This window comes from Protopterus annectens, chromosome 15.part0 (genome assembly GCF_019279795.1).
Source record: "Protopterus annectens isolate FY-2018-M chromosome 15.part0, PAN1.0, whole genome shotgun sequence".
NCBI lineage: Eukaryota > Metazoa > Chordata > Ceratodontiformes > Protopteridae > Protopterus > Protopterus annectens.
Window position 1 is genome coordinate 7,530,296 of NC_056749.1, and position 22,920 is coordinate 7,553,215.

A 22,920-nucleotide genomic window follows, 5' to 3' on the forward strand; every position below is an offset into this window, starting at 1 on the left:
CCAGAAATCTGCAGTGATATCTGTAGGCATCGCAGGAAAGCCAGAAATTCCAGATCACCAGAAGACTGATTACGTCAGCAATTGGAAGCCTATGGAGTACTTCTCCATGGGAAGCTTGATGAAATAACACCCAAAACCACCAACAGGACAATAGCTAACAATGACAACACATGAAATAAACCACAGGTGAGTCAACCTTATCCTTGTCAGAAGGAGAAAGATCAGAGTTAATAAAATATTTGGCAGCAGCTGGAATGACTAAATCTATAGCTGCTGGGTCAAATGTGGGATTGGTGTATAAACATTTGACAAACTGAGGAAAGTACAGTTGTGTACACCTACCATAAATGTAGATGTTCTGTAGATGTTCGAGTGTCTTCACTGTTGCAGTCATAACTGTAGGGTGCTCCTGCCGGCAGGCAGCCCGAGGTCGGCCAGAATCCCAAAGTCTGGGTCCGGCGTCGGCTGTACAAGCTAGTACCCTGACGTCAGTACGCTCTGGTACATAGCCCTCAGCCGACGCCATCTTCTCCAGCCTTTCTTGCCCTAGATGTCAGAAGTCCCAATAAATCAGAAATGAATCCAACAAGGAAACACAAATACACCACAAATAAGAGAATAAGAGGGATAGGAGGGAGGAACCGACTGCAACAGTGAAGACACTCGAACATCTACATTTATGGTAGGTGTACACAACTGTACTATGTTCTTCGTGTTTCACTGTTGCAGTCATAACTGTAGGGTGGAATCCCAAAGCAGTGAAAAAGGGGAGGAGGCTTAGACAGAAGAAGGGGCAGCAAGAAGACCCTGCAAAACAGCAGAGGCAAAGCCTGCCCTGGTCTTAGAATACAGAGGGAGATTGTAGTGCTTGGAGAAAGTATGCACAGAACTCCAAGTGGCAGCTTCCAAGATATCCTTGGTAGGAACTCCTCTGAGAAAAGCTGTAGAAGTGGCAGCTGCTCTAGTAGAATGACTTCTCACAGTACCTGGAAACTGTTTCCCATGATGAGTGTAACAAAATCTGATTCCAGAAGCAATCACTTTGGAAATAGTTTGTTTTGAAATAGCTTTTCCAAGAGAACTGGAGGCAAAAGAAACAAACAATTGATTAGATTTTCTGAACTCTTTATTCTTGTCCAGGTAAAATCATAACTGTCTGTGCACATCCAATGAATGCAAAATCCTTTCCCCTTTATTTTGAGGATTAGGAAAGAAAGTAGGAAGGTGAATTGTCTGATTTAAAGCCACTTTCAAAATCACCTTAGGCATGAAAGTAGGATTAGTCCTCAAGGATACTCTGTCCTGGTGGAAAATAAGGTATGGTTCCACAGCCATGAGAGCTTGCAACTCTGAGACCCTTCTGGCAGAAGTCAATGCTAACAAAAGAACTGTCTTCCAAGATAAAAACTTAATATCTGAAGATGCAGCAGGCTCAAAAGGAGGCAAATTAAGTTTTTCTAAAACATAATTAAGATCCCAAGCAGGAACAGGAGGGGTCCTGGGAGGTCTGAAATTCTTGGCCCCTCTCAAGAATTGTCTCACCAAAGGATGAGAAAAAACAGGAGGATCAGAACTGAAATGAGCAGAAATAGCAGAAGCATGAATCTTAATGGAAGAAAAGGAAAGTCCTTTAGACAAAAGATCCGAAAGGTAAAGCAAAATAGAAGAGAGATCAGGCACCAGAGGGTCCGAGCCTCGGTCCTGCATCCAAATACAAAACCTCTTCCATTTAGAGGCATAGGATTTCCTAGTGCTAGGCCGTCTAGCTTCCAGAAGAACATCCAAAACTTGTTTGGGAAGACTAGAAGAAATCAAATTCCTTTGAAGAGCCAAGCTGCCAGGCAAAGGGTCTTGAGATTGGGATGTAGTAACCGACCCTGATGCTGGGACAAAAGAGAAGGGTTTAGAGGGAGAATCCAAGGAGGCTCCAAGAACAGGTGTTTTAAAGTTGGATACCAAAACTGTTGAGGCCAATTTGGAGCAATTAAGATGAGGAACTTGGGCTTGTCCTGTTTTATCTTCAGTAATACCCGAGGTAGTAGAGGAAGAGGAGGGAAGGCATATCCCAAAAGGCTTCTCCAGCTGAAGGACAGGGCATCCACTTTCCAAGCTGTTGTGTGGAAGGACCTGGTGCAAAAGCGAGGCAGCTGATGATTGAGATGGGATGCAAACAGATCTATCTGGGGACATCCCCAAACTGCAGTAATCCTGTTGAATAAGTTGGTGTCTAGCATCCATTCGTGAGGATCTGAAATGTTTCTGCTCAGGCTGTCTGCTAAGAGATTCTGTTCTCCTGGAATGAATTGAGCCTGGAGATGTAGATTCAGATTTAGAGCTGTGTCCCATAAAGCCATAGCTAGTCTGCAAAGGAGGTACGAATGAGAACCCCCCTGCTTGTTTATGTACCACATGACTGTGGTGGTGTCTGTGCGAATTAGCAGAGGCCCTGGTTGCAAAAAGTTCTTGAAGGCTAGAAGAGCATTTTGAACTGCCAACATTTCCTGCAGATTGATGTGCCAGTGAAGATGGTCCTTTGTCCAGGTTCCCTGCTGGCAACTGTCTAGAAAGTGTGCTCCCCAAGCATAATCCGAGGCGTCCGTGGTTATGATTTGAGAAGGTTGAGGTAGACGAAAAGGCTTTCCTTCGTTTAAAGCACACACCCTGGACCACCAGAGGAACTCCTTCTGGAGGCAGGGGATCAGAGGAATCAGAATGTCCAGATCGTGATAATGCTGTGACCATACACTTTTCAGATACCATTGAAGCTTTCTCATATGAAGCCTTGCATTTGGAATCAACAGAATGCAGGAAGCCATGTAGCCCAGAGCCTGCAGGAATTTCCTTGCAGTGAGCTGAGATAGAGTTGCCAAGGTGTTGAAAATTGAAGCCAGCTGTGATTGTTTTTCTGGAGTGAGGAAGGCCCTTTGCAAGGTCGTATTTAAGAGGGCTCCCAAGAACACCATTTGTTGAGAAGGGATCAAATGTGACTTTTTTGTGTTCACTGAGAATCCCAGAAGGGAGAGAAGACGTTGAACAAATTCCAGATGTAGAAGTAGAAGATCCTTGCTGTCTGCCTGAATAAGGCAGTCATCCAAATAGGGGTAAATCTGAATCCCCTGAAGTCTGCAGTAAGCCACTACTGGTGCCAGGCACTTGGTAAAGACTCTGGGTGCAGTAGATAAACCAAAGGGCAGTACAGAGAATTGAAAGTGTCTCGAACCTGCCTTGAATCTGAGGAATTTCCTGCGTTCCTGCCTGATGGGAATGTGTAAGTAAGCTTCTTTTAAGTCCAATGTCACCATCCAGGCATCCTGAGAGAGCATTGGAATTAGTTGCTGTAGAGTCAGCATCTTGAATTTTGGAATTTCCAAAAAGGTGTTTAACACAGAAAGGTCCAGAATAGGTCTCCGTGAGCTTTGTTTTCTTGGAACCAGAAACAGTCTTGAATAAAAACCTTTTCCCATCTCTGAGAGTGGAACAGGCTCTATGGCTCTCATGGCCAGAAGAGCATCCACTTGATTTAAGGCCTCTGACCATTGATGTTTTGGCAGATCTGGCCAACCGTAAGCCCTTGGCAGAGTATGAAAGTGGAATATGTAGCCTTTTAAAATCACGTCCAATACCCATCTGTCCTGGGTAATATGAGTCCAATTTCTGTAAAAAAAGAGACAGCTTTCCTCCGAGAGGGGCATCCAGGTGAAGGGGTCCTGTAGCCCAACCGAGAGTCATTGAGTTTGTTTTCTTTGAGATTGGGATCTGTCTTCTCCCCTTCTAGGTGAAGAAGCAGTCCATTGTCTACATCTGTAAGAGGCCTGAGCTTGACCACGACCTCTGGAGCGTCTATATCTTCCCCTTTGAGGCCTGTCAGACGTGGGAAAGGACCAATTTTTGGAGGGCCAATTCCTGAAAAATCTAGGAGGCTGAACTTGCAAGAAATCTTTTACAGTTTGCATAGATTTTGCCTTTTCTTCCATCTTTTTAATAACCTCCTCAGCTTTAGATCCAAAAAGAACATCGTGTTGAACAGGGGCATCTAATAACTTAGCCTTAACCTGTTCAGGTAAACTTTGTTCACGAAGCCAGGCATGTCTCCTGATAACAGTACCAGAGGCTGCAGCCCTGCAAGAAGCATCCAAGGCATCAAAACCACAATGCAAACTATGTTTGTTCACTTGTTCAATTGCATGCAATACATCCCGAAGTTCCTTATCCTCTGCACATGCAGGAAGGGAAGCAAGCTTTTGCTTTAAAACAGACAAAAGAAATTGCTGATACTTAAACATATGAAACTGGCAATTTAAAGCCCTTACAGACAGGGTAGCAGAAGTATATACCTTTTTTCCCCACCTGTCTAAAGCACGAGAATCCTTCTCAGAGGGAATAGGATTCTTAGAAGTAGCAACCTTAGCAGCCTTAGAGCCCTGAGAAATAGTTTCAGGATCCGCAGAAGGGTTCTTAAATAAGAATAAATGAGAGTCAGGAACCCTATAAAACCTATCAAGCTTAGAAGGAGCAGGAGGCATGGAATCAGGATTCAAATTAGCCTCAGAAAAAGCATCATCCACAATGTCAAGAACAGGAGGGATAGCTAAAGGCCTATGTTGAGGAAGAAGAAGGAATTCTCTAAGCCTCTTCTTGGAAGCAGAATACTCCTGACCCTCCAAATGAAAATGTTCCCTCATCTCATGCAAGGTTTCCCCAAAAGAGAAATCTTCAGGCGGAGAGGCAGAGGGCAAAGAGTCCTCAGCATCCGAATCCTCATAAGGAGGAAAGGAATACTCCTGATCAGAGGAAGAGACAGAAGATACAGAAGCCTGGTCAGAGGAATCCAGAGGAACATCCTGTCGAGGCCTTTTTACAGGTGGGGGGTGAGACCCCTAATCATGGTAAGTAAATCTTCAGCCATCTTTAATAATTGCTTCTGTGTCCTGGGAGTAGATTCAGAAGTAGCTTGGGCAGGAACTTTAGACTTAACAGGAGTCTTTGTCTTTGCCTTTGAAATAGTGATGTGAGTAGGCCAGAAAACCCCCTCAGAAGCCGGTACCTGCACAGCGGTTCCGGACCCATCTGAGGGAGCGACGTCCGAAGGTCCTGCAGCAGGTAAAATAGTAGGCCTTGATGGCTCCCCATGGGAGTCCGTATCGGCCATCGGTTCAGAAGTGGCGGACGACAGGGACTGCAAAAGCGCCTCACTGACGACAGCCGAACCGGACGCTGGCTCCAGCTGCAACGAGTCCTGTTTGGACCTCGGAGGCCTGTCTTTGTCTTTGCGCTTCTTTTGAATTCCGGTAGTGTCCGACGACATTCTATAATTGAAGCGTCTGCCAAAATAATTTAGAGCCCAATCGTACCTGCGCTTGATAGTACGAGAATTGAACCTGGCACAGAACCGACAACAACAAAATACGCTATTCGAAAATCGCCAACCAACGACTTGCGAGCTGCTTTCCACCGCACGGCAAGAAAGACTGAAGAAGATGGCGTCGGCTGAGGGCTATGTACCAGAGCGTACTGACGTCAGGGTACTAGCTTGTACAGCCGATGCCGGACCCAGACTTTGGGATTCTGGCCGACCTCGGGCTGCCTGCCGGCAAGAGCACCCTACAGTTATGACTGCAACAGTGAAACATGAAGAACATCTTTGTACATTCTATCTGCTTTCATAGGAGCAGCAGGCTTGCTACCAGAGAAACCACAAGCTGCGACAGCTCTGTGGGATGGGAGGAGGGACCACAGGCTGTGACAAACACATCCTCCAATACTAACAGCACTAGGGGATGGGAGTAGGAACCACAGGCTGTGACAAACACATCCTCTAATGCTGACAGCACTGGGGGATGGGAGGAGGGACCACAGGCTGTGACAAATATCCTCCAATGCTGACAGCACTGAGGGATGGGAGGAGGGACCACAGGCTGTGACAAACATCCTCCAATGCTGACAGCACACAAGGAAAGAGGAGATGGTTCTGGAAATTCCAGTTGTAATACATCATTAAACTTTCTGAGGGATTGAGAAGCCTTAGTGTTCTCCAACAGAAAAACCTAGCGCATTCATAAAATAGTTTCAGAGAAGGAGACTCCATGAGGGGAGATTCAAATAGCATGCTCTCCTTGGAATCTGAATCAGACTTTTGAGGAGGGAAACCTATATCCATTCTATCACATGCCTCTGCAGATTCAATTTCTTGAATCTTTTCTTTACTCAACCCTCATTAGGCCAATCACTGAATATGCCTCAATGGCATGAATCTGTCCAGACACATGCAGCAACTGGAATGCCCACAGAAATACTATCTACCCTATGAAATTCCACTGCAGATTCAAGTCTTTTCTTTACTCAACTCTCATTAGGCCAATCATTGAATATAACCTCCCCTCGGCATGAATCTGTCCAGACACATGCAGCAACTGGAACGCCCACAGAAATACCTTACTAAAAGGATATAAGGCCTAAGCAACATGTCCTACATTGCTAGACTAAATGCCCTGTCACTATACACTGTATCCGACCTGTGTCTGGCATACAAGGCATGCTCTGACCCATTACTGATGGATTTACTGCACCACAGCAAGTCAAATGGCAGCAGCAATACTCAGTCTAGGTATCTAAACCTCTTCTACAACATTAATATAATAGTTTGGCAGGACAGGTAAATCTCGCAGAGAATACTTGTGCTGTGGAACAGCACCCAAATAAAACAATGTTTATCCATGTCCATTTCGAAGCACAACTTACATCTATAGATTGGAAATAAAAACTCCAGGACTGCCCCTTGAACAACTAGTGGACAGAGGCAGCTCCTAAGTGCTTTATCCCCTGCAGTGATCCCCACAAATTATTTATGGTATAGTCCCAGTTAGTCTCATTTTGGGTAATATATAATTACTGACCAAGGGAAGGTAGGGCCAGCCTATAACCAAATGGGACATGTTTATTTTGAGCACAAAAAGTGAAACTGGCTAGACTTAAAATGGCCCATAAGGGCAGTCAGCCTAATACTTAAGAACTTATAAAGAGGAATCCGTTTTTCTCTTCTCAGAAACTACCCGATAAGAAGGGTCAATAGCCTGTACAAGACTCTGAGCCAGATCTAATAAAACACTCCTGTGTAGTGAAACTGGAGCAGGAGAAGATAAATCTTTAGGCTCCTGTTTCTCTTTGAGAGAAAAAATAGGGCAAAGATTATTTTTAGCAGTAACAGCTTCCCCAAGGACGGGCAAAAACATTCTGGTTAAGAAGGGCACCTTCGCTGGCCCTTCTCCTAACACCAAAACTAAGGGGACCCCAAAAGACACAGGGAGCATGGCTAACCCTCAGTCCACAGTGGCTGTAATGGCAACACCAGAGGGATCTGAGGAAAAAGATGAGTGGTCTGAGGAAGCAGCTTTGGCCACAGGAGTCACTAAACTGTGACTGAGGCAAACTAGATATGATGGCAAAGTTTGTTTAGATAACTTTTTCTTTTTGTTGCTGGAAGAAGGACCAACTGTGGGACCAGTAGTTTGCACCAAGAACAAGCCAAAAATGGTGCCCTTCACTGGGGAAACATACTAGCACAAGCTGGTAAAATTTCAAAAGTAGTATAAAGTCCCTTTTTCCCAATAAAAACAAAGTAAAAACCAGTTACATACTTTACCATTCACAAAAAGTAATTTAAACATTAGAGTTCAGTTTCTCTAGAGGGAAAAAAAAACACTTTCAAAATGTTTAAATCAACTTTTAAACTAAAAGCACAAAAAATGTTGTTGCGATCAAAATTTCTAAACTTTTGCGAATAAAAACAGCTTCACGTTCTTTGTGCCAAAACAGTAAATCTCCTTGCTGCTATTAAAAATACCTTCAGTTCTTAGCAGCAAAACAACAAATCTTTACAAAAACATGTCTGGAGTATTGCTCCCCAGGCCTCCACTGAAAAATGCCTTCATTCCAAGTCGGACTTTCCCAGTAAACAAATGTTAAATAAATTAAATAAATAAAAATAAATACTGGGTGAAACTTATACAAATCGGCAGAAAAGTGCTGTGCTTATGTAAAGAAACTAGAAATAAATCTTGTATTTATACATATTTCAAAAACAAAGAAAAAAATCAACATTTTATTTAACTCTATAGAAATGTAAACATACAATTGCGATTGGTTAAAACTTGAATATCTCTTAATATACATTAGAATATAGGTGGCTTTAATATTCCATTGGTTATCTAGCTTCCAGCTTCTGTGTGACTGGAGTGTTGCAGCCAAGAAATTCAGTAGTAAAACTACTAAATGTGAAACTGTTTTTATTTGCAAAAGTGAAGAAATTGTGATTGGAACAAGACTTTTTTTATGACTCTTAATGGCGTTTAATTTACAAATATTTCTTACTCCTAACTGCTTGGTGTTTTAGCTTAGCTCGAATAGCTCAAAGGTCTAGTCTTTCACATTTTTTCTTGCCCTCACTTCCAGTGGAATATGCATTGTAATGCACTGTATTTAAATGTCTATCACCTTACATACCATATTGCAAGCATTACATCGAGTTTCCATGCAAAAAACAGAGTATAAAGGATTAGTCCAGATAAAATCACTTAAGCTAGCAGATCTAGGAGACCCTCTCTGATACTTTTCCTGGGGGAGGAATAAAGACACCTTGTTGAAGTTTCCAGTAGTTTATTCAGTTGAGTAGGTAGATGGACGAGTGTTCAATTTTTCCATGCACAGTTAGCAATTGGGCATAGGCTGTTATCAGACTCAGTCCTATAAGGATTGTCAATTTATGTAATTAACAAACAGCTAAACAACGAAAGACGCACGTTCTCTGTCCTTCACAGGAAAGCAAAAGATGAGTTCCTTCTACCTTTGGAATTCTGATGCTCCAAGATTTCATCATCAAACATTTCAGTCTGCTTCATCAAAGTAGAACAGTGAAGGTGACCACCATCCCATGAATAGCACAGAGCTGCACACAACTTGTATCAATCAGACTGGTCTGATGGCAGCATATTACAGACACCACTCACTGGAGTGACTTGCACGTTCACTGTACTGCACTATTCCGTTAGTTCTTTCCAATTTGGTTACTATACTAATGTACTGATATACTGACTGGAGTGAAGCTCAAGGCTGCTTCAGCTCTAGATTTACGAATGCAATGAAAAACTCAAGCTGGACAGTTAAATGCAGTCAGCCTATGTGTCAGAGTTCAAACTGCAGCACCACACATGTCTGCATTACAAATATGACTAAGAAAACATACCTGGTGGAACTGGGAGCTCTAAAAGCTGCACTGGTTTTCCTGCTTTATGAGCACGGATGGCATCTTGATATTGCTGAAAGTATAAAAAGTTAAGACTGAGATGTGATGTACTATATGTAGCAGTTTCAATGTGAGCACATGAATCTAAGATTGACAGTTCTGTAATTGTAAACATACAGTATTTCATGTATTTAAGTAGACTTTCTGTCATTTCTCAGCCCTATGAGCACCATCGACTTAAGGAACTGGTTATAATTCATGACAGCAACTACTTAAAACAGCACTCCCTATCAGACCTCTGTGTGTTTTCTGCACTGAATACATGCATAATATTGAATAACAGTATAAAAAAGAGAACTACCACCATTCACAGTTACCCAGCTATGTGGTATACAGGGATAAGGCCATAATGATGACCCATTGAAAGGTGCCTGAATGGCATCTTGGGGACTCAAAAACTCAGGCAGAGGAGTAAGGAAATGAGCAGCCAGTGTCACCTCACCCAGCATGTGGAACAGAGAGGTGGTTCTTCTTGCCTGATGACCAGAAGTGCTGGTTCTGGTCAGACGATCATCAAAAAGCATAAAGAAATATCAAGGACTGGCACTACAAAGGCAGTGATCATAGGAGGTTACTAGGCTAATGGCCCTGGGGCCGATACAAGCCTAGCCAAGTGTTTACCCCGAAAAATAAATCTCATTCAGCACCCATCGCCCTCGTCAATGAGGGATACAGGTGGAACCCATGGGATGAATTTGTGGTTTGCCATCCTCTCATCAAGGTTGCTCTTGAAGAGGGTCAGCGTGGTGCTCTGTTTGACATGTATGGGAAGTCTATTCCACAGACGGGGCAGCCTCTGGGAGACAAACCAGTCTCTCCAACAGGTACTGTTAATGTTAGGAAAGAGCACCTAGGAAGAGAAGAAAAAAGAACACCATGCTCATTAAAGGCAAACCAGCATTCGGAAACTATCTTTGGTATGGTGATGGTAGCCCACATCTGTATAAGGGTAGATGCACACACACATAAGGTAAGGGGAGCTGGGACAGAAATAACAAGGACTGGCACTATGAAGGCAGTGATGGTAGCCCACGTCTGTATGTGGGTGGAAGGACACATACAGCAAGGGGAGCTGGCACAGAAATAACAAGGACTGGCACTGCAAAGGCAGTGATGGTAGCCCACATCTGTATGTGGGTGGAAACACACACAGCAAGGGTAGCTGGCATAGAAATAACAAGGACTGGCACTACGAAGGCAGTGATGGTAGCCCACATCTGTACGTGGGTAGAAGCACATGCACATAGGACAAGGAGAGTTGGCACAGAAATAACAAGGACTGGCACTACGAAGGCAGTGATGGTAGCCCACATCTTATGTGGGTGGAAGCACACAAACATGATGCAAGGGGAGCTGGCACAGAAATAACAAGGACTGGCAATCCAAAGGCAGTGAAGGCAGTCCACATACAGTATGTGGGTGGAAGCACACACACATAGGACAAGGACACTTGGCACAAAACTAACAAGGACTGGCACTACGAAGGCAGTGATGGTAGCCCACATCTGTATGTGGGTGGAAGCACACACACATACAAGGGGAGCTGGGACAGAAATAACAAGGACTGGCACTATGAAGGCAGTAATGGTAGCCCACATCTGTATGTGGGTGGAAGCAAACACACATACACATAGGACAAAGTCAGTAGGCACAAAACTAACAATGACTGGCACTACGAAGGCAGTGATGGTAGCCCACATCTGTATGTGGATGGAAGCACATGCACATAGGACAAGGAGAGTTGGCACAGCAATAACAATGACTGGCACTACGAAGGCAGTGATGGTAGCCCACATCTGTATGTGGATGGAAGCACATGCACATAGGACAAGGAGAGTTGGCACAGCAATAACAAGGACTGGCACTACGAAGGCAGTGATGGTAGCCCACATCTGTATGTGGGTGGAAGCTGGCACAGAAAAATAGGAATGGCACTACGAAGGCAGTGATGGTAGCCCACATCTGTATGTGGGTGAATGCAAAGACACATACGGCAAGGGGTGCAGGCACAGAAATAACAAGGACTGGCACTACGAAGGCAGTGATGGTAGCCTACATCTGTATGTGGGATGAAACACACACACACATAGGACAAGGAGAGTTGGCACAAAAATAACAAGGACTGGCACTACGAAGGCAGTGATGGTAGCCCACATCTGTATGTGGGTGGAAGCACACACACATACGGCAATGGAAGCTGGCACAGAAATAACAAGGAATGGCACTACGAAGGCAGTGATGGTAGCTCACATCTGTATGTGGGTGGAAGCACACACACATACAGCAATGGAAGCTGGCACAGAAATAACAAGGAATGGCACTACGAAGGCAGTGATGGTAGCCCACATCTGTATGTGGGTGGAAGCACACACACATAGGACAAGTACAGTTGGCACTGAAATAACAAGGACTGGCACTACAAAGGCAGTGATAGCCCACATCTTTATGTGGGTAGAAGCACACACATATGGCAAGGGGAGCTAGCACAGAAATAACAAGGATTGGCACTATGATGGCAGTGATGGTAGCCCACATCTGTTTGTAGGTGGAAGCACACACAAAACAAGGACAGTTGGCACATAAATAACAAGGACTGGAACTACGAAGGCAGTGATGGTGAACCACATCTGTATGTGGGTGGAAACACACATGGTAAGGGGAGCTGGCACAGAAATAACAAGGACTGGCACTACGAAGGCAGTGATGGCAGCCCACATCTCTATGTGGGTGGAAGCACACACAGATATGGCAAGGGGAGCTGGCATAGAAATAACCAGGACTGGCACTATGAAGGCAGTGATGGTAGCCCACATCTGCATGTGGGTGGAAGCACACACATACAGCAAAGGGAGCTGATACAGAAATAACAAGGACTGCCACTACGAAGGCAGTGATGACTGCCCACACACTGCATATGGGTAGAAGCGCACACACATACAGCAAGGGGAGCTGGCACAGAAATAACAAGGACTGGCACTATGAAGGCAGTGATGGTAGCCCACGTCTGTATGTAGGTGGAAGGACACACATACGGCAAAGGGAGCTGGCACAGAAATAACAAGGACTGGCACTACGAAGGCAGTGATGGTAGTCCACATCTGTATGTGGGTGGAAGGACACACACACACAGGACAAGGACAATTGGCACAGAACTAACAAGGACTGTCACTACCATGTCAGTAACAGTAGTCCACATTAGTATGCAGGTGGAATCAGACACACACATATGGCAACAGCAGTTATCTCAGAAGATTATGGCTAGGAGCTGTTAAACAGCTGCTACTTGTTGTCCAGGTTTTGACTTCCCAGCCTCCATGTGACTGTGTGTGAAGCCAAGCAAAACACTTAACCAGACAGTGCTCCTAAGTGTCCCTGAAAAGGGATTTCCACATGACTTTGCTCAGTTAAAGTATAAATACAAAAAAAAAAAAAAGTGTACTGTAGGGCACTACAGTAATGCTGACGCTCATGCCTCTACCAGAGGTGGGATTAGGACTTAAGAAATGTTCTAAAATATGAGTGTGGGCGCAAACCACCTTCATAAATGCCTAGATGATGGCCCCCAATGCTCAGACAAACCAACATTCAGAAACTATCTTTGTAGCTGCAATAGATAGGAAGTACAACTCTACATATAAAGAAGTAATCCCCACACTTTTAAGGATGTAGCACACTTATGGAATGCAGATTTGTTTCAATTTTGTTTTTTGAAAAGACATCTACATTACATCCTAGCACTGACACCTTACTACTTCACAAAGTTCTCGTTACCTACACATACAAATCAGTATGTATACAGACACACAACGTAATTTTACCACAATGATGCTACAAACTTACTGAAGCAACCTGGCACATGTGCACTCATGCATGCGTGCGCACACACACACACACATATGCGTAAATTCATAAACAGCACACAGCTCCATGGACATAGAGGAATAAAGCCCAGCCTATAGCCCGAGTAGTACCTTAGGTGCCTGTTGGAACTTGTATGGGGAAGAACAAGAATGAGAAGGCTTAAGCCTCTCTGTCTCTTGGTTTTATTTCTCAAAGTCCCTTGGGTTGCTCATGCCATCATAGGAATGACAACATTCCTAAGTCACTGTATAGGTTCATAGGTAAGTACTAGGCTATCTGCCCATGGGGATTTATAAGCCTAGCCACAGAGTGATGGCTTTCGCCTCCCTATTAGATTAGTAGCCTGGGCCTCTGTCAACAGGGCTCCTGAAGTGATCCCAGGGTAGAACTTACAATTACCCATCCACTCATCAAGATTTCTCTTGAAGAGGGTCAGAGAGGAGCTCTGTCGAATATGGATTGGGATTCTATTCCAGAGTGAGGGGAGTCGCTGGGACAGGAATCTATCCCTCCAGCATGTCCTGTTTAATGTTGTACATAGGTTCAAGTCGCTAGAACGAGTGGTTCTGAGGGATCTCATTTTTTTGAGGTGAAGCATATCCACTAGCTCAGGGTATGACATGGCCCTATAGGTCAGGCATAGGTCACCTCTGAGCAGACGGTAAGCGACTGAGAAGAGCTGGAGCTTTTTTAGTCGTGCTTCATAAGGTAATTGTTTAAGGCCCTTAATCCTCTTAGTGAGGTACTTCTGTGGTCTTTCTAGTTGTTGCAGGTGTCTAGAGAGGTACATCCCAAATGGGGCATTGTACTCTATTATGGGCCTAATGAGTGAGGAGTAAAGGGGCACAATCACCTCCTTGGATCTGGATGAGAAACCCTTTGTGATCAGGTGTGCCACATAGAAGGATTTCCTGGCCATTTTGGCTATGTGGTTATCAAAGGAGAGCATGCTATTTACTTGGGTACCCAGGTCCCTAATTACTTCTTCTGTACTTAGTGGATTCCCATCTATGTGGTAGTTTGTAGGTACTTTGTTTTTCCCAAATGGGATTACTATGCATTTCTGGCATTTAGCTTGAGGCCGTGACTTTGACACCAGTTGTTTGTCTGTGAGACCCTTTTGCAGGATGTCTGTGTCAGCTGGAGAGTCAATTATTGCACCCAATTTATAGTCATCTGCGAACTTGGTTAGCCACAGTCCCTCCGCCTTTGCCTGTACTTCGGAGAAATATATACCGAACAGGAGGGGTCCCAGGACTGAGCCCTGTGGGACTCCGCTTGTGACTGGTTTACAGTCAGACATGGCGCCTGCCACTCTTACCGTGTTGGTTCTGTCTGAGAGCCAATTAGCAACCCATCTCGTGACATGGGGGTTGATATTTAAGCTGGTGAGTTTGTCTATGATTTCGGAGTGTGGGATGGTGTTGAACGCCTTAGCGAGGGGTCCAGATATGCTGTGTGGACCATCTTCCCTTCATCTATGGCCTTGGTGACTGTTTCAAAGAAGTCAACCAAGTTCAGGAGGCAAGATCTGCCTTTAACAAAGCCGAACTGGGTGGGGTCCAGTGTCTGGAGGTTCCCAATGTCCCTGTTAATGAGCTCCATGATAATGAGTTCCATGGCTTTGCAGACCAAGCTAGTCAAGCTTATAGGGCGATAGTTCCCAGGGTCAGTTGTGGCACCACCTTTGTGGAGTGGTACGACTGTTGCTGTACGCCATTCTTTGGGTACATAGCCTGTAGAGAGGCTGAGTTTGAATAGTGATTTGAGATGGGGGTTAGTTCGTTTTGAAGCTCGTGTAAGACACAACCTGGGATAGCATCTGGTCCCATTGATGCTGTGTTTTTGGCCTTTGCAAGGGCTGTCTTTACTTGTGTGTCTGAGATATCTGGAGTGCCACATTTTCTGGGATGGGTGCTAGCCCCTTTGGTGGAGGGGGGGGGGGTGAAGTTTGCACTGAACTTGTCAGCCAGGATGTTGGCAATGTCGGTTGGTTCAGTGTATTTATGGCCATTATTCACTAGCTCGGAGCATATCTGAGAGTTTGCCCCTAGACTCTTGACATAGGTAAAGAAGGCCTTGTGGTTATCCTTAGAGTCATTGGCTATTTTTTCTTTCAAAGTTGGCCTTGGATGATTTAATGAGGGAGCGCAGTTTTTTACTGATGTTAATCAGAGCTGCCTTCTTAGTTTGGGATTTTGTTCTATCTTGCAGGAGTTTCCTCCTTCTGTTGTAAAGTTTATTTATGGCCGGGGTCCACCAGCCTGGCTTCCTCTTTTTTGAGGAGTTGGTCTTGGTTTTACTTGGGATGGCTCAGTCCATGCATTCTTGAAGGTGTTCATAGAATGCACTTGTAAAGGATTCTGCCATTGGGTCATCATTTTCCATTTGATTGGGAGCTTTGAAACTTCCCAACTCGGTCTTGAGGTGTGTGAAGTTGGCTTTAGAGAAGTTTTTCACCTTGATTTCCTTGACGGGGGGGGGGGGGGTCGGGATGTGGATGTCCAGTGTGATTAGTTTGTGATCTGATCTCACCAATGACGAGTTTACCTCAGGTGTGGAACATAGGTTCCCCATGTTGGTGATGACCAGATCCAGTATGTTGTCACCTCTTGTGGGAGTGGTGACCAGCTGTTCAAGGGCGTTTGACCTTATAAACTCAAGGAAGCATTGGGCTAGGGCGTTTGAGTAGTTTTCCCAGTCAATGTTTGGATAGTTGAAGTCACCCAGTAGCATGGTGTGGGTAGAATCTTCATACTTTCTAATGTTCTCAGGAATGTTGCGTGAGGGTCCTGAGATAAGGTGGGAGATCTGTAGCAAGCTATAGGTTGAACAGTCAATTTACCCACTGTCAATTGCACTTGGATGGACTCAGATTCCACGTGCTGTGCTACTAACCTGGAGGTGTGGGTGTTCTTGATGAATATGGACACACCCCCTCCTTTTGTGTTCCGGTCCTGGTTTTGGGATCTAAAGGTATGGTAGGACTTATAGCCTGTTAGTGTTGGGGTGCTCTCTAGAACCTTGAACCAGGTTTCTGTCACTGCACATATGTTGATTTCTTCCATACTAACGAGAGCCTTGAGTGCGTGCATTTTGAGATTTAGACTTCTGGCGTTGAGCAGCATTACCCTCAGTTTTTGTTTATTATTGTTGTTTCTGGAGGCGGGTTTGTCTTTTGGGCCTTGCTTAAAAAAGGCAGTATTGGGGCGGCAAGAGTCTTTGCCAGTATTCGAAAGCCCAGGGGCGACAGGTGCAAGCCGTATCTGGCGAAGCAACGTGGCTTGTCAAGCATGTCGTCCCAGGCTGACAAGTACTGGATCCCCTTTGAATGACACCAGTAGTTTAACTAGTTGTTGAAACCGATCAATTTTTCTTCGTATGCTGGCATAATTTTGGGTGAGGGCAGGATGCTACTCTGAGTCAGAGTCACACCAGCCTGGGCTACATGGTCAGAGAGCTCCTCCATGTCTCTTTTCATGTAGTCCAGAGAGGTAAGTCTCAGGTCATTTACGCCAACATGTACAATGACAGAGTCATATTTGTACTTGTTGTGGAGTGACCTGACTGCATGTGTTATGTGGCGTATTCTGGCACCTGACAGGCAGCTTACTGTAACCTTCTCCTTGTTCAGTCTAGTGAGTGGGACATCTGTGTGCGTGATGGTAGAATCACTGATTACTAGTGTGTTAGGTGTGTTATTTAGCCTTAGGGGCTGTTTTTGCTTGGCACACTGACGTTGTGACGTATATGTTACCTGGTTTCTGTTGTGGGGTGGGGGTTGCTTGGGTGTATTCTTAGGAGGTCTCTGTTGTTTAGGCAGGTTCTTATTTAGAGCTTCCGAGTATGTTTTTGCGTGTTTCTGAGAGTTGTTTTCTGGTGCAGCTATGGTTGGTCTATGTGAGTCTGGTAATGTGGTGCTAGTGTTGCCCTTCTCCTTGTGACTGGTTGATCCAGTCGTGGGTTGAGAGAGCTTAGCCTCCAGTTTGGCTGTGTAGCTGCATCTCTCACATATGTTTGTGTTGGTTGGGAGGAAGAGGGGGTTGTCTGTGTACATGAGGCAATTGTAACATTGCCTTAGGATGTCCAGATTCACCAGCTGGACCGGAGAGCGCACCTGAAGCTGTCCCTTGAACATGCCTGAGTAGATGGTTGGGACTGTATTGCTGATTGGATGAGTAAAGAGCCTTATACTTCCTGAGAATAGGGCTGAAGTGTAAGCTGTAAGCTAGTGCTAGTTTTAGTAAGTGCCAGTCTTAAATTGCCTTATTTCTAGTGCTGGGTTGAAGTGTTTCAAGTTTCAAGGGAAAAACTGAAGTGCAGACTTCGTGGAGCCTGGAATAGTATAACCGCAGCTAAACAGCGGTGCGCAAACCCGTGTAAAACCGCACTAAGCGGTTTTTATACCAGGGAGATCAAAAAGGATAGAAATTAGCCCAAAATGGCCAATGAGCTACAAGTTGCTGGGCTGGGACCACTCCTACAGGGACAGATAGGCTGCTCAGAGTTCCCTCTCTCACAGTGAACAAGGAAGCCACCTAATTATCCAAGTATGATATGGGCAACACAGGAACCTTTACCACAGTCCTGGATTCAGCAAAGCCTGAAAACTGGACTAGGCTAGTTCAGAAAGGCGGGAAAACAAGGAGTTTTTTGTGTTTTTTTTTCCAGAAACAACAGAAATGCAGAGCTTAAATTACTTTAAATACATAGAGGAGGCTAGCGCACTTGAGTGTGTAGCCTGCGACTGTGTTACAGGTAACTTAAATACAAAAACAACAAGCAGTAACTTTTTTTCAAGTGCAACAAAGAAATAAGTACAGTAAGCAATGCAGATATCACTAGGGATCCACAGAAGCGCTGAAAAGCTGCGTTTTAGGCGGAATTAGCGTTTCAGGGAAACAAGCAAAAACAATACTTAATCAAGTCCAAAGTCTCTCTTTTGTCTCTCGGCCACTTGCAGGGCACCACGAGGAGCTTGCTGAGCTGTATACAAGTGCAAAACTGCACTAAGCGGTTTTTATGCCAGGGAGATCAAAAAGGATAGAAATTAGCCCAAAATTATGATTAAAGTACATGAAATTACCCAAAAGTGCTCTTCACAGCACTTGGAAAGTGCACAGAACTGATGACTTCTGTAATTCATACAGTTACATATAGCAGTAGCATATCTAAATTATGTAAATATTTTTATTAGACCTGTTGCTCCTACTGCTATTGGAACTATCTGGCTAGCCTCTTTCTGGTTCCCTATCAGACCACAGAAGTTTCAATACTCCAAAGACCATATGGCCGAGACCATATCTCCAAAGTTTTGAAACTCCAAAAACTATCTATTGGGATCACAGTATAGTGCGGAACCTGAGATTTGCTGTTTTCCTCACTGTAGTGCGATCTCGGAGTTGGTATATTTAAGTAGCAAGGGGGTGTGGGGGCGCAACGTACAGGTAAGTTGTTTTGTTTTAATTTTTTTTTTTTTCGGAATTTCAAAACTTCGGACATATGGTCTTCGGAGTTTTGAAATGTTGGCGATCTGATAGGGATTCCTCTTTCCACACTGCCCTCGCTTCTGACTGCAAATCGTGATACTTTACGACTGTCTCTCTCTCCAGATGTAAGGCATTGTAATCATGGGTGTAGCAATTTCAATGATCAATTCGCTTTTTTGTCTTTTTCCTGTGCTACTCTGTTTTTTCATATCTATTTTTGAACTCTTGGTAAAGGATGATCCCATGTGATATTACCATCATTCTGTAAAACGCTTTGTAGTTCATGCTTCCGGTGCTTCTCAGCTACTTCAATATTGTCGTGTTTGTACACTCACCAGTTCAGCAGTCTTGCCACATTGCTGTGCCTTTCAGCAAGCAGGCCCTTCTGCCATGTGTATCACAACCAGCAACAAAATGTACAACTGTTTCCAGTTCTTTTTAACAGAGCCTACATTTGTTTGTTTCTCCCACATGATCAATGGACTTAGTAGACCAAAGGGTATGTAGTCCATTTTCCTGGTTTGACATTACTAACCTTTCATTTCTTGGTTTTATTTCACCTCTCCTTAACCATTCCTGTGTAAAATCCTGAACATCAGGTTATTTCAGAAGTTCTCTTCTCACCTCAATATTTATGCCTTTTCCACATTCCTTCTCATCTGATCTGCTTTTTTGGCACATTTTGTTCCTGTCTCATTTTTGACTACTTCTCCTTTGATTTTCATTCCTGCCTGACAGATATGCTTCTACTAAACTAAACAGGGAAGTGTTCTTAGATAACTTTTCATCATGTTTTAAAACTTTCCACTATGTCTGGATCTGATGAAGTTAGCAGATATGGATGCAGTCCCACAACTGCAGAGTTAGACATTAAATCAATTTTGAGAGGGCCCAAACCTCCCTCAGAATAAGGAATAATTTTGGTATACACTGATTTTTATACATCATTTGATAAGCACGTAGCAGATGTCTTGTTTTCTTGTCCAAATGATCCAATACCTTTTGCGGCCAGTCAGTCACCGCAACACTGTAAGTTAGAACAGGACGAGCAAATCGGTTTATAGCCTGGACTTTATTTCCAAGATGTCAGGGCTCTCTTAAATACTAGTTTGAATCTTCTGATATATTCCTTAATGAAGTTTTACTTGCATTTCTTCATGTTTTATTGATAATCCTTCATCAATCCCCAAATATTTATGCACTCACTCCTGCTCGAGTTCCTTCTTATCACATTCCTATCCCAGACAGATATTTTCTTGGTACTGCAACTTTCCTGCTTTAAATGTTGCCTTTGCGCATTAATCAAGACCAAATAATATTCTTTTATCATCCAAGAAAGTTTTAACCACTTGTAGATGTGCTTTCAACTCATCTGATGAACTATACAATTTTAAGTCATCCCAAAATGTAAATGAGAAGTCTTAAACAAGGTTGTTTTCTGGGAGCTAAATTGCAACCAACACTTAATCTACTAAACAAACAACCTGATAGATTAAGAGCACAGCAAAACATCAGCGATGACAGAGAATCATCTTGGAATATCCCCCGTTGAATAAACATCAGCAGTGACAGAGAATCACCTTGGAATATCCCCCACTGAATACACATCAGCGGTGACAGAGAATCACCTTGGAATATCCCCCATTGAATACACATCAGCGGTGACAGAGAATCACCTTGGAATATCCCCCAATGAATACACATCAGCAGTGACAGAGAATCACCTTGGAATATCCCCCATTGAATACACATCAGCAATGACAGAGAATCACCTTGTAATATCCCCCGTTGAATAAACATCAGCGGTGACAAAGAATCACCTTGGAATATCCTCCGTTGAATAAACATTAGCAGTGAGAGAATCACCTTGGAATATCCCCCATTGAAGAAAAGTACAGTTTTGTATCTACCATAAATGTAGATGTTTGAGTGTATACCCTGCTGCAGTCATCACACTTGGGTTATCCTGTCGTCAGGCGGTCCCGCAGTCGGCCTGAATTCCACAGTCTTGGTCCGGCGTCGGGTGCTGTCGCTTCTTCCCTGACGTCAGTGCGCCAGGGGTATATAAGAGGCATCCAATGCCATTTTCTTCAGTTTTTCTTGCCCCAGATGTCAGGTGCCCCCCCAAAAGGTGGCCAGTAGATAGTACCAATAATAAAAGTTTAGCACAAACAAAACATCCCTCCAGCTATAAGCAAATACACCACAAAGGTTGTATCAGATTTTAAGTTATTGAAAGGTTTTAGTTAGGTCAGAGGGGATGAAGGGAGGGTAAAGTACAGTTTTGTACCTACCATAAATGTAGATGTCCGATAGGTATGCATCTGCAGTCATCACATATGGGTTGTCCTGCCTCAGGCAGCCCTTCAGTCGGCCGGATTACAAAGTCTGGGTCCGGCGTCGGCTGATGTCGCACTTTCCCCGACGTCAGAGCGCCTGGGGTATAAAAGCATCATCCGACGCCATCTTCATCAGTTTTTCTTGCCCCAGATGCCAGGTGCCCTCTAAGGAAGGCTAAATTTGGAGAGATGCATTTAAAAATCCAAACATGCACAATAATATAAATACAAATACACCATAATAGATCACCCCAGCTAGGTATAAGAGGGGTAAGTACCCAAGAAATACCACAGAGGGGAAGGAGGGAGGGTAAACCTGACTGCAGATGCATACCTATCGGACATCTACATTTATGGTAGGTACAAAACTGTACTATGTCCTTCAAGGATGCATCTGTAGTCATCACATATGGGTAGAATACCATAGCCAATCTGGGGGTGGAGGAACTATGTAAAAGATGGTGTAGCTAAAATGCCCTGCAGGACTGTCGTAGTAAAGCCTGCTCTTGATCTGGAATATAAAGGTAAATTGTAATGCTTGGCAAATGTATGCACGGAGCTCCATGTAGCAGCTTCTAAAATGTCCTTGGTAGCCACCCCTCTTAAGAAGGCTGTGGAGGTGGCTGTGGCTCTCGTGGAATGAGGTCTAATGTTAGCTGGCACAGTTTTTCCATGAAAGGAGTAACAAAAACAAATGCAATTCCCTATCCATTTTGAAATTGTCTGTTTGGAAATTGCTTTTCCTTGTGTACCAGCAGCATATGCTACCAACAGCTGGTCAGTTTTTCTGTAACCTTTAGTTCTGTCCAAGTAGTAGCGCAACTGTCTGTGTATGTCCAGGGTGTGCAGAAGTTTCTCCCCTTTGTTTTGTGGATTTGGAAAGAAGGTAGGCAAGTGAATAGCTTTATTTAATGAAACCCTGGATACCACCTTTGGCATAAATGTAGGACTGGTTCTCAATGAAACTCTGTCCTGATGAAAAATAAGAAATGGCTGTACTGCCATAAGGGCCTTTAACTCAGATACTCTTCTTGCTGAGGTTATGTCCAGAAGGAAAGCAGTCTTCCAAGACAGGAACTGTAGTTCTGCAGATGCTGCTGGTTCAAAGGGAGGCAGTGTTAGTTTTTCCAACACGAAGTTAAGGTCCCAAGTAGGTAGAGGTGGTTTCCTTGGAGGATTGATGTTTTTGATTCCTCTTAGAAACTGTCTTAGGAGAGGATGAGAGAAGACAGGTGGATCAGTATTGTACTCTGCTGAAATTGCTGAAGCATGAATTTTAATCGAAGAGTAAGACAGACCATTGTGGAACATTTCTGCCAAGTATTCCAGGATATGTGCCATGTTCATCACTGTCGCATCTAGGCCCTTTGTGGTGTTCCAAATGTGGAATATTTTCCATTTTGCGGAATATGCCTTTCTTGTGGAAGGCCGGCGAGCTTCCATGATAATATCTTTCACTCTCTGGGATAGCTTGTCCTGAGGAGGAGTCAAGGTATTTTCCAGGCTGTTAGTTGCAAGGTTTACAGGTTGGAATGCAGAGTTTTGTAATTGTGCTGTGTCAGTAGAAGTGGCCATAGAGGAAGAGGCCATGGTTTTGTGCGTGACAGGCTCTTTAACAGTGGGTACCAGTGCTGTCTTGGCCAGTCCGGAGCTATCAGAATCACTTTTGGCTGCTCTGTCCTGATCTTCAGTAAAACCTTGGTCATTAATGGGAGAGGTGGAAATGCATACACTGTCAGAGTTCTCCAGCTGAAAGAGAGGGCATCCACTTTCCATGCTTGTGGGTGGTATGTTCTTGAGCAGAATTTCTTCAGTTGATGATTGTGGGGGGAGGCAAAAAGATCTAAGTCCGGCCTCCCCCATGATTGTGTTATCTGTAGAAAGATGTCTGGGTGCAGCATCCATTCGTGTGCATCCATGATATTTCTGCTTA

General features: G+C 44.1%; 1 protein-coding gene across 1 annotated transcript in view; it reads right to left on the reverse strand.

The window, feature by feature from the left end:
- The window catches only part of CC2D1A (coiled-coil and C2 domain containing 1A), a 3,016,164-nt gene that overhangs the window by 2,085,179 nt on the left and 908,065 nt on the right, over positions 1 to 22,920 (reverse strand). Inside the window, exon 12 of the mRNA XM_044057686.1 lies at positions 9,239 to 9,311. Coding sequence (XP_043913621.1) covers positions 9,239 to 9,311 — 73 coding nt within the window. The remainder of the gene's footprint in view (positions 1 to 9,238; positions 9,312 to 22,920) is intronic.